Raw genomic sequence first — 12874 nt, 5'->3', positions numbered from 1 at the left:
ATCGAATTTGCCTGTGAAGCCATCTGGTCCTGGGCTTTTGTTTGTTGGAAGATTTTTAATCCCAGTTTCAATTTCAGGGCTTGTGATTGGTCTATTCATATTTTCTATTTCTTCCTGATTCAGTCTTGGCAGGTTGTGCATTTCTAAGAATTTGTCCATTTCTTCCAGGTTGTCCATTTTATTGGCATAGAGTTGCTTGTAGTAATCTCTCATGATCTTTTGTATTTCTGCAGCGTCAGTTGTTACTTCTCCTTTTTCATTTCTAATTCTATTGATTTGAGTCTTCTCCCTTTTTTTCTTGATGAGTCTGGCTAATGGTTTGTCAATTCCTTAAGTTGATCTTTATGCACAGAATTAGTTATTGTGAACATTACTACTCTTTCCAGAGATTTTCTAATAACTTGGGCCAGAACTGGTTACCGAGGAGCAAGGACCTAATTCCATGCCTCCACACCCTCCCACTGCACCGCACCACACGTCTGACCTCACAAGCTCTAACCTAAATCACAGAGGCACGCGTTTGGTGGACTAACCATGACCTGCCCTGGCGGCCTCAGGGGAGTGCTCACGTCCACTGACACCTCACTTTAGTGCCTCAGCTCGTAGCGGCAGAACTGGGGTGGGGGAGGTTTGTGATCTGGAGCTCAGCACATGCTCGGCAACATGTTTCTCATTTCCTTAGCATTCATGGCTTGCTCTCAGGAATCTGTCGAAAAGGAATAAAAACCACCTGAGAGTCCACATTACCAGATTATGAACTTTTCCCATAGGTTTGAATTGCTTACTTACCTATTATAAATTAACCACAGATTCATTTGACCCCCAGGTCTTAAGTCTATTGACAGGTTTCAGCATGACCGAATGGCTCATTTTTCTTGCTTTCAGAAATTGGCTTGGTTCTCTTTAGAGCTGGGGTAAACATGCCATGTAATAAATGATTTCCACTTAATGGTACAACAGAATTATTGCTTTCTTAGATGTATGTGTCGTAAAAGTCAATCTACACGTTTATATAATTTCTTTCCTCAAAGTCTTATACTTAATTTGATATTTCTAAAACTTGCACATGTAAGTCATGTGTATAACATGCTAAAGTACTTTAACTGTGATCTTAAAACTGAATAAAAAATATTTAATAAAAAATCAGAATATTTGGCTTCCCTGGTGGCGCAGTGGTTGAGAGCCCACCTGCTGATGCAGGGGACGCGGGTTCGTGCCCCGGTCCGGGAAGATCCTACATGCCGTGGAGTGGCTGGGCCCGTGAGCCATGGCTGCTGAGCCTACGCGTCTGGAGCCCGTGCTCCACAACAGGAGAGGCCACAGCAGTGAGAGGCCTGCGTACCGCAAACAAAACAAAACAAAACAAAAAAACTCAGAATATTTTAGTATTGCAAGAGTTCTGCAGCTCTTAATAGTTTGTAAATCCACTATCTCATTTGTAATTAACATTCTCAATTCTCTTACTCTATGCCTTTTTATAAGGGAATAGTTAAGACAACTTTCTTTGTTGAAAAGGGTATAAGGTATGACAAAGCCCTGAGATATTTCAGGAAATTGTATTTATTGAGAAACTGACCAAGAACCCACATTTTTCCCTGTTACTGTAAGAAGTCTCCAGAGAAAGATTTTCAAAGACTGTCAGTTCAGTTCTTCTCACTGGAAGAAGTCTGGCTCTTTTGATCCCTAACTGAATTTACATAGATCATCTACCTTTGACCATTCAGAGGTACTTAAGAACATTGCTTTTGTTCTGGACCATATGATGTATTTTAAAATTTAAAGTTGAAACATAACATATAGTGCTTCTTTGCAAATATGAGTCCAAATAAGAACAGAAATCAGTCACTGTAGAAAAACATGTAGCCCAACAGAAATCTTGACTGGGCAAGGAAGCTTCACCTACTTCACCTAGGGACGAACCCGCGTCCCCTGCATCGGCAGGCGGACTCTCAACCACTGCGCCACCAGGGAAGCCCTGAAAGGAATTTTTTATCCAAAGTTTATAATGAGTGTCTACAAATCAGTGAGAAAATTACAAATGCCCAGTTTAAAACTGGGCAAAAGATAAAGACAAGTTATTCACAGAGCAAACTGTATAAATAATAAATCAACACATAAAAAAATGTTCAACCTCACTAGAAATCAGGGAAAAGCCAATTTAAACATGAGATAGTATTTTTAACTTCAAATTGGGGGGGAAAACCGAAAGAGGGAGTGTTGAGGAAGGATTTGGGAACCAGTTCTTTACATATAGTACTGATAAGGTTGTAAATTTCAGGGAAATTTGTGAAGGAACATTTCAAAAGTTTATACATCCAGCAGTTCTACTTCTATAAATCTTTCCTAGAGATATGTGTACCTGTGTGCAAATTTATATTTACAAAGAAATATTTTCTGCTGCATTGTTGGCAATGACAAAAAATTAGAAGGAACCCAAATTCCCATCAATATGAGTGGTTAAATGACAGTAGAGCCATACTCTAGAATGCTCAGCTTCCAGTAACCAGAATAAGCTCGACCAATGTGCACTGATGTGAAAAATTTCCAAGATACATCTTAACCCCCTTGGTAGTATTCTTTTTTTTTTTTTTAATTTAATTAATTTATTTTTGGCTGTGTTGGGTCTTCGTTTCTGTGCGTGGCTTTCTCTAGTTGCGGCGAGCGTGGGCCTCTCTTCATCACGGTGCGCGGGCCTCTCACGGTCGCGGCCTCTCTTGTTGCGGAGCACAAGCTCCAGACGCGCAGGCTCAGTAGTTGTGGCTCACGGGCCTAGTTGCTCCACGGCATGTGGGATCTTCCCAGACCAGGGCTCGAACCCGTGTCCCCTGCATTGGCAGGCGGATTCTCAACCACTGCGCCACCAGGGAAGCCCCGGTAGTATTCTTTATATCTTAAAATGTGCATACCTATGACACATAAATTCCATGTCTAATTTTCTGTCCTACAAACCTACGAAAAGCTACAGACTTCTGATCAATATCCCCCAAACTATTGTCAATTGTAAGAAGTATGTCCAAAAGAAAAAAAAAAGAATCAGAAATCTGTTCAAAACCAGCAGATTTTAAAGAACTAATTATCCCCTCACCCACCTCTGTTTTGCTAGAGCAACACTGGAAGACTGCAACTAGGAAAGAGAGCAAGCCTAACTCCCACCTCAAATCTTGTCTCTCAACTACAGGGTATGATGAAGTCATTTAAAAAATATATTTAAAGGAGACTGAACCCTTAGGTGAAAGACCCCAAGAAGTTATTTCCCTAAAATAGACAGTAAATAAGGAATTTGGAATGAGTTGCAGTGGAAAGATGTGAAATGTCTTTCTTTGGGTCTTCTTAAAATGATAACATTCCCACATATGTCTGCAGTGTTTTAAATATTTTACATTTATGTAGTAAACATTGAAAGACAGAAAGACAGAGGTTATTTCCAACTAGATGTTATCCTTTCCCCCCAATGGAACTATGCTTTCCTTTCTAGACACATGAGCTCTCCTTTTTCGAGTCTGAGATTGGAAGTTCTCATGGTTGAATTGTTAACACATTTATCTTTATTTGGGTTGAGTTTGATCCAGCTACTCTGAAGACTATGGTTTCTTCACTAAAAATTGCTTCAGTTGTAGATTTATCACCTGGTTGGCAAACACTGGCTAACTTCAGGCACAAGAACATTACTCTGAACCTGGGTGTGGTTAGTGAGATAGAAACCAACATTAGTTTTTCCTTCATGATATGAAATATACTCTATCTTTACTCCCAGGGTTTTGTCCAAAAAACTCATAAAACATAAATTGACTCTGCCATTCAGACTCCCATGTTCTCCTCCAATCTACACAGCAAAGAATAAGTTCAATTACACCAAGACTGATGCCAAATTTCAAAAAACGAGAGCACCCTCCATTTCTGCTAGTGCCAGGTGTGTTGTTCCAGGTGCACAGAAGTATCTTAAAAAGTCTTAGTAAATCTCATTCTACAATAAATAATTACTCAACAAGTTCTCTCTGGACCAGGGTATACTAAGCCAGTGTCTGCTTTGTATTGCAGGTGAAGAAGTTTGTGGTCTTTCATGGAGCTTCCGTTTACCAACCTGGAAATGGCATTCATTTTATTGGCTTTTGTTATCTTTTCCCTCTTTACTCTGGCTTCCATCTACACTGACCCGGATGAGAGGAATGAAGGTAAACAGAGAGAGCTCTTCATAAGAGTCCCCGTTTCCTTTCCCCACCCAATCATCTTTCTCTATGGTTTGATTTGGTTTAGTTTCTATTCTGTATGTGAGAATGAGTTTGTTTTGGGGTGTGCTGTGTGTGTGTGTGTGTGTGTGTATGAGAGAAAGGAGACAGAGAGACAGAGAAGGAGAGTTTTATTAAATAGCCTGAAATATCTACTGTGGCATTTTACCATTATTTATTAAGAGAGGTTTGGAAATGGAAACGATTATTCACATGACTTTTAATCCCAGAATTTTGCAGGTCTTATGCTCTGAATTATATATATATATATATATATATATATATATATATATATATGTGTATGTATATATATAATTTTTCTTTCACCATCCTCCCATCACTGCCCCTCATCCCTGTCCCCCATCAGAAACTTAAAATGTGCAAAAAGCACAATATCTTTCAAAGTCATTAAAGGTAATTTTCACAGGCTAAATGCAAGTTCACAAGAAACAAATTCCATTATTGTATACATATATGGTGTGTGGAGGTGTGCATTTTTGTTCAAGTATAAATAAGAAGGAAAAGAATTAAAGGTTTTTTCCTAATGAGCTCTTGTCAAAGCCCAAACTTTCAAAAAAAATGTAGAAGCGTTTAAAAAACTCAACACCACATGTTTGCTTATTGCCAATCATAACAATTATTAGCAATAATATGTAATTTAAATGGCAGTTCTTGGTATTTCACTGTAGTTCAGGTCCTACCAAATTTCACACAAAATTAATGGTGACTGACCATTTTTGAGGGCAAAAATTATATATATATATATATATATATATATATATATATATATATATATATGTATTGCATATGCTAAGGAAATAATATATGTTTGTAGAGAATAAGATAAAATCATAAAAAGAAAACTGTGCTTCCTAAAATTGTGATACCTCTCCATCAATTTCTGGCTGTGAAAGAAGTGCTCTCTGTAAAAGACAATAGTATTCTCCATCTTATAAACATACTACATTTACAGAAGTAGAAAACAAGAAGCCACAGTAAACAGACATTCCAATTCGTGCTGACATGAAGATTGGGAAGCATAACTGGAGTCCGTAAAGTCTTTTTCATGCTCCATATTGTTTTAGTTTAAAATGGGTTTGGCTGAAAGAAAGAGTAAGAGCAAAATTGCAGTTACTTTAACTAGATGATAATGTCTTTCTCTCACACATAAAGGAAGCCTGGGGGTAGGAAGTTCCCTCCTGACACGACTCCCTGGTGTCCTGGACCCAGGCCACACTGTCTTGGTTCCCTCCCATCTTCTATGGCAGCTCCCATGTCCGGCACTGACCCAGCTGGCCCATCTTCCACTATCATCTATGCATGCCTGTCAGCAAGAAGAAACAAGAGGGCACACATCTGTCTTTTAAGAGCGCTCCCAGAACCTACACTCACCACTTCCCTTTGGCCAGAATTTAGTCCACGGACATACCCAAAGGAAAGCTGGGAAATGTAATAGTTATTCTGAGAGGCGTGTGCGGAGCAAAAACTTTGGGTTTTGTTCTTAAAGGAAGAGGGGTACACCCAGCAGTGTCTGCCAGACACGTAGACTCCTAACCATGCATTCACTACGGGGCTGGTAGTCATGAAATCGGGGAATATTTGAGCTAGAAGGAATGTTAAGAGAGCATCTGATTTACTGATGCTTAACCAGAACTGAATATCAGAAAGGCACCTCATACTTGGGGCCCATCACAAACCCAGCAAATACGCATTTCTGGGTGTCCCACCTGGCCACGTGTCTTTAAACAAGACCCCCTACCCCCCCGTCCCCATTTTTCTAGCTTTCTTCTCTGGTTAAGAAGCATTGACCAACTGTTCATATTTCAGATGTGACCACAGAGACCAACAAATGTTTAGTGAGCTTCTCAGGTGCTCAGTTAATTAGCAGAAGAGCCAAAACTAGAGCACAGACTCCCCGTTGCAAGTTCCTGCCCCCTCTCTGCACTCCCATGACTCCCCAGTTATGATCCATGGACACACAGAGCCAGAAGACTGGGCCAGTCATAGAAATTTACCTTTCCTTTACACTTCTGTATTCCGTTTTTCATAAGTTCCTTTTTCTTCTGCTCTATTCCTCCTATATCTGAGGTCTACTTTCCAAGCTAAAGCAATTCCTCCATTTGAATACTGTTCACTGACAGAACTAGACCCAGCTGCCCAAGAATTCTCATCGAAGAACACCCTTGCTTCCCTTCGTGACCACCAGGTCGGTGCCAAGCACAATTTTGCATGAAAGTACAAAATGTATACACTTTCCTAAATGTGGTAAGACCCAGGAGTAAAACCTACCTTCATTAAAATTGCAGGGCTATTTTAATATCCTTTCTGGCACAAGCAGAGAATTGCAGGGGCCACAAAAATAAACTTAAGAGAGGCAGATTTAATTTCACATGTTTATTTAAAATCTAATAGACTCAGCTATGGGTAATGAAGAATCTAAATCTGAATGGGACTCAGCTCCTATGTCAGGGAGCTGATTGTCTCGTGGAGGCTTCAGTTGTATAACCAGAGCAGACCCAGTGAATTGGCTACCAGAGTTTTCAACTAAGGAAGTGGGGGCCAGAACGGAAGCTCTTTCTTTGGGGTATTGCGGTGGGCTTCACGGAAGAGTTGGCCACCCTGATGCAGGTGATATTGACAGAGTAGGGTGGGTGGGGTGCATTCCAACTAAGAAAACAGCTTAAGGAAAATTACCTGACCGAAAACAATTAAATGTATAAGAGGAAAAATCAGCTATAGTTTGGAATGTACCTTAAGTCCAACAAGGAATTGAACAGAACTGATCATTGGCCAGAATCTTCTCAAGTCCTTCAGAGGTCAGAAGACGAACAAAGCATTTTAACAGGGAGTCTCTTAAACGTAAGAGATGGGTGCCTCTGACCTCAGCCTCCCACGTGAGAGCAAAGGCTCTCAAGCTCTAACTTGCACATAAGTCACCTAGAGATTTTATGAAAAAGTAGACTACTGTTCAGTAGGTCTGGGTAGGAGCTGAGATTCTGCATTTCTAAGAAGCTTCCAGGTGACGACCATGGTCTAGAAGACGAGCCCAGCCACAGATGTGACACTTGCAGGCCCCAGGGGGCCAAGCTCATCTGTGTGCAGCAGGGGAGGCGGGAGCTTGGCTACGTGGCTGGGCGTCCACGTTCCGTCCCGTAAGCAAGGCCCTACAGGACACGGGGCAGACCCAGAGCTGGAGGGCAGGGCCTCAGCCTCCAGCACAGCGCAGTCTTGCCTCAGGTCCTAACGTGTCAGGAGTGGGTGGATTAAGGTTTAAGAAAATAGTTTATATGTTTAGAAGAGTTGAGAGTCATTCTTATTTTTTTAGGGAAGAAATTGTATTTAATTAGGTTAATTAATCATTTTTAGTTGAAGTATAGTTGATTTACAATGTTGTGTTAGTTTTAGGTGTACAGCACAGTGATTCATATATATATATTCTTCTTCAGATTCTTTTCCATTATAGGTTATTACCAAATATTGAGTATAGTTCCCTGTGCCATAGAGTAGGTCCTTATTGGTTATGAGAGTCACTCTTTAAAAATCAGAATATTGGAGTGTGCAGTGAAGCGGAGGCAGAGCGGCTCCGCGAGCTCCTCTCTCTCCACTTTCCCATAGAGAACCCCTGACTGGCCGCTGAGGGCGAGCCACACACACGCCCTCGCGCCCGGCGAACCCGCGAAGTCAGTATCATATGACACAGGCTTTGCCGCAGTTCATCTTCCTCCCTGTGTACTTTCCGTTTGCCTTCCTGGAATTCTGCTGCATCACAGAAGCTGGAAGTTCTGATGTTCCATTGAAATCACGATGGAAAGTCTTGACTTGACCGGTCAGAGTAATGAAAGGCGGTAATAGAAATAAAGATTATTCCGCAGAAGGAGAAGGAGCTGGAAAAGGACCAAAACGAAAGTGCCTTCAGTGGCATCCATTGCTAGCAAAGCAACTTCTTGACTTTTCAGAAGAGGAAGAAGAGGAAGACGAAGAGGAGGATATTGATAAGGTTCAACTTCTTGGGGCCGCTGGTCTAGAGCAAGATGGTGAAACTGAAGATGATGAATCACCAGAACAGCGAGCCCGGAGACCAATGAATGCATTTCTCTTATTTTGCAAACGTCATCGCTCTCTCGTACGTCAGGAACACCCCAGGCTTGATAACCGAGGTGCTACCAAGATACTAGCTGATTGGTGGGCTGTTCTCGATCCAAAGGAAAAGCAGAAATACACAGACATGGCCAAGGAGTATAAACATGCATTTATGAAAGCAAATCCTGGCTACAAATGGTGTGCTACCACAAACAAGCCTGTGAAATCCCCAACATCCACTGTCAATCCACGGGAGAAACTATGGGCCTTCCCATCTGACTCTTCAAGAGCCTTGCCAAGCCCCAAGAAAACAAAGCCTGAAGAAATGCCTCAGCTTAACTTTGGGATGGCTGATCCTACTCAAATGGGAGGCCTGAGCATGCTGCTTTTAGCTGCAGAACATGTTCTTGGGACACCAGAGATATCCTCTGGCACTTGCAGGCCTGATGTTTCAGAATCCTCTGAATTGCGTCAGAAGTCACCATTATTTCAGTTTGCCGAGATATCTTCAGGTACCTCCCACCCTGATGTTGCGTCAAAACAATGTCAAGCATCAGCCTTGTTTCAGTTTGCAGAGATTTGTTCGAAGACTTCACAGTTGGGCGGTGCTGAACCTGTAAAACGCTGTGGAAAGTCTGCCCTCTTTCAACTGGCAGAGATGTGCCTGGCATCAGAGGGGGTGAAAATGGAAGAATCAAAGCTAATAAAAGCCAAAGAATCAGATGGCGGAAGAATTCAAGAATTGGAGAAGGGCAAGGAAGAAAGAGAAATGAAAATGGAGAAAATCGATGAAGCCAGGTTCCAGAAAGAAGCAGAATTTGAAACATCAGCTAAGGAAAATGTAAGAGATTCTAAGGAATTACGAAATTTTGAGGAGCTGCGAATGGATGATATAATGGGTATAGAAATGGAAGCTCCTAAAGCAATTAAAAAGGAAGAATTAGAAGACGATCAAAAATGTAGTCACTTCCCTGATTTTTCTTACTCTGGCAGTAGCAAGATAATAATAAGCGATGTTCCCAGTAGAAAGGATCCCATGTGCCATCCTCATGGCATTAGGATCATCGAGGATCCCACAGCATTAAGCAAACCAGACAAGCTAAAAAAGAAAAAGAAGAAAAACAAAATGGATCGACATGGAAATGATAAATCCACACCCAAGCAGACTTGCCAAAAGAGGCAGTCCTCGGAATCTGATATCGAGAGTGTCATGTACACCATTGAAGCTGTTGCAAAGGGAGACTGGGGCATCGAGAAGCTTGGAGATACCCCTCGCAAGAAGGTCCATACATCCTCGAGTGGCAAGGGAAGCATTTTGGATGCCAAGCCACCAAAGAAGAAAGTGAAATCAAGAGAGAAGAAAATGTCAAAGGAGAAATCCTCAGACACCAGCCAAGAGTCAAGACCTCAAGATTTTATCAGTATTTCTGCCAGCAAGAACATTTCTGGTGAGGTACCAGAGGGTATAAAAGCAGAACCTTTGACCCCTACGGAGGCTGCATTACCACCCAGTCTATCGGGACAGGCCAAGCCTGAGGACAGTGAGTGTCACAGAAAAATAGAGACTTGTGGCTCCCGGAAATCTGAGAGGTCTTGCAAAGGTGCTCTTTATAAAACCCTGGTGTCTGAGGGTATGCTCACGTCTCTGCGAGCTAATGTTGGCAGAGGGAAACGAAGGTCAGGAAAAGGAAAGTCCTCTGATCATGAAGAGTGTTGGCATGAAGAAAGCTGGACATTTCACCAGAGTGGGACCAGTGGAAGCAAGAAGTTCAAGAAGACAAAGGCAAAGGAAGACTCTCTCCTTGGCTCAGCAAAGCTGTGTGAAGAATGTGAAAAGAAATTCCACAGCCTCCCTCAGTATAGTCCTGTTACATTTGACGAGAAATGTGTACCTGTCCCAAGAAAAAAGAAGAAGACTGGACATATGTCCTCAGAACCGACCCAAACCAGCAAAGGTCCTTTCCAGTCTCAGAAAAAGAACTTATTCCACAAAATTGTCAGCAAATACAAGCACAAAAAGGAGAAGCCTAATGGTCCGGAAAAAGGAAGTGGGGATAAATGGTCAAACAAGCAACTCTTCTTGGCTGCCATTCACCCTACAGAAGCCATATTTTCAGAAGACAGAAACACCACAGAGCCTGCTTATAAGGTTAAAAATGCCCCATCCATTCCCAACACTCCAGAGCCAACAACAGTGCAAGAACCCTTGGTGGGCAGTCAAAAGAGAAAAGCAAGGAAAACCAAGATCACACACCTTGTCAGGACAGCAGATGGCCGGGTATCACCAGCAGGAGGTACTTTGGATGACAAACCAAAGGAACAACTGCAGAGGAGTCTCGTTAAGGTGACCGAGACAGGCTGCAATGACGAATGCTCACACAACCAAGAGGCCACGGAGACGCGGAGCAGCACCCCGGAGATGCCCGCCGTGTCTGCGTTCTTCAGCCTCGCTGCGCTGGCCGGAGTGGCTGCCGTGGAAAATGCATAGAAGTCAGAGATCCACTCCGCTCACCCATGACGGACAGCCAAAAGAAATGCCCCAGACTCCTGTACTTATTTCTTGCGCTGACCAGTGAAGCGCCCTTTAATTGTAAAACATTGTGCTTTACCTACTACCCTAGCCTTGTCTTTATTGAGAGATGCTAGTGAGTCCATGTGGTGGAAACTATAGACAGCAAACAAGTGCTTGTTGCCCTACACGGCCCAGATTCACTTGAAGCAGAAGTTGGCACCCTGGGCCAGTTTGTTCTTTCAGAACCCAGAGTCTTTGAGGGTGATGTTGTCTGTCTGATAATGAGCAGAAATGGGATGATCCTAGAGCTTTGCTTTCTATTGAAGGCTTTTGATGGTAATAGGTGGTAACTTGGTAAAAGGCTGCCTTTACTGTAGCTCATCCAGCATCTCTTTTACCAACCAGAGAGTGTGAAACTAGTTTCATATATTACCTAGTTATTCTTTCCAAACAAAAACAAAAAACAAAAAAACAAAAACTGACACACTGCACTAGTTATTATTAGATATTCTTAGTCTTTTTTGTACATGGAGGTTTATGTTCTAAGATGGTTTATATAATAGGTTATACCTACATTTATATTTTAGAATAATATTAAAAAGCCTCTTCCAGAGACTCCCAAACAGCACGGGCAGGCAGATGTACCAGTGTTAGCGGTGTATGCTCGGCCTTGTGGTCCATCTATTCTGCACTTTTATATTTGCCACCAGAGTGGTAGTTTGCTGGCCAAAAGAGAAAGAGAGAGAAGAAGAAAAATTACAGTTCTTACAGCAGAATTTGTTTCTTAGCCTTGAGTGACCAAGAAGAATTTGCTTGGGTCCAATTGTGGCGAATATTTTCCCAGACAGGGGAAGAGTCCAGCAGATTACAGATTACTGATGTTTTCATGCCTTGAGGATTCTTTTATTTTTACACAAGGGTCTGAGTGACCAATGGATCGTTCATACAGACAAAAAAAGAAACATAGTATTCAGAAGTGACCTTAGTATTACTTCACTATTGAGAACACATTGAAGACACACTCACTTTGTGTGGTCTTTGAGCTACAGCCCTTTTACATGCATCCCAGACAGACTGGACGGGTAGCAATTGCTATGCACAGCCTAATTGGCACTGCAGGTTTTTAGAGCCATTTTGAGTTTTTGTGGTTACGGAGGTATTGATGAGGGAGGTGTGCCTGACCAGAGTGGGACTCGCAGTTATAGATCCACCTGCAAGTTTCCTGTTTCCTTTTCATGTTTTGTTGCTTTTGAACATAAAACCAACTATACATATTCCAGTGCATCTGGAATAACTGGCTTAGAACATTCAACATATTGACTCCACCACCTGACGTTCACAGTATCTTGTTTCTTAGCAACAGATGCAAAGTGATAAATCAAAATTAGTCGGCGGCTACAGATTTTACCGGGTATTTGTTCCATAGCACAAAGTATTTCCCCACTCTTGCATCACAGCACAAACTACCAAATTTTAATTATTGGATTCCAGCAATAATTTTTACTGGTTTTCAAACTGGCGGAATTTTGATAGTGTTAGTTCAAGTTGGAAACTTTTGAATTAGATCTCTAAATGGTGACAGTTTACAAGGTTTTATCTAGCTATCTTATTTATACTTGACTGAATTGTAATGATGATTTTTTTTCTAATCGTAATTTGACCTAATAGCCATACCAAAAAATGCCTCTATTAGTACTGACTAGGTTTAGCTTTTCGCGGTTGTAGATGTTACTTCAGTTTCGGTGCGGGAAAACCTGTACAACATACTAACAGAATTGAAAAAGAACAGAGAGATTTGGGCTCTTTATTTTTTCAAAGCAGGTAAAGAGGGCATCAGGGCATTGGAACGGTGTCCTCAAAAATGCATATTCCTTGTGGGCATGGAGGAAGAAGGAATTAGTAAGCAAGGTTAATCAGAGGCAGAAGCTTAGCCCCATTCACACAGAAATAAATCAGGTGAGCAACCCCAGATTTTAGCATGATATTTTTACTATGATGCTGTTGTATTAATATTTTCTAAATTTCGAAACACAAAGTGAATGTTTGAAAATTGCTG

The 12874-nt window shown here is 41.7% G+C and overlaps 1 protein-coding gene across 1 annotated transcript; it reads left to right on the top strand.

Annotated features, from left to right (window-relative positions):
• Positions 1-8061: 8061 nt before the first annotated feature.
• Positions 8062-10882, top strand: LOC307062549 (HMG box transcription factor BBX-like; the record flags this gene model as incomplete). The annotated part of the gene is given in 2 exon segments (XM_079718293.1): positions 8062-10787; positions 10789-10882. Coding segments are annotated over 2 exon segments (2820 nt in total).
• Positions 10883-12874: the final 1992 nt, after the last annotated feature.

This window comes from Hyperoodon ampullatus, assembly GCF_949752795.1.
Source record: "Hyperoodon ampullatus genome assembly, chromosome: 1".
Taxonomy (NCBI): Eukaryota; Metazoa; Chordata; class Mammalia; order Artiodactyla; family Ziphiidae; genus Hyperoodon; species Hyperoodon ampullatus.
This window is presented reverse-complemented; position numbering and strand designations above follow the sequence as displayed.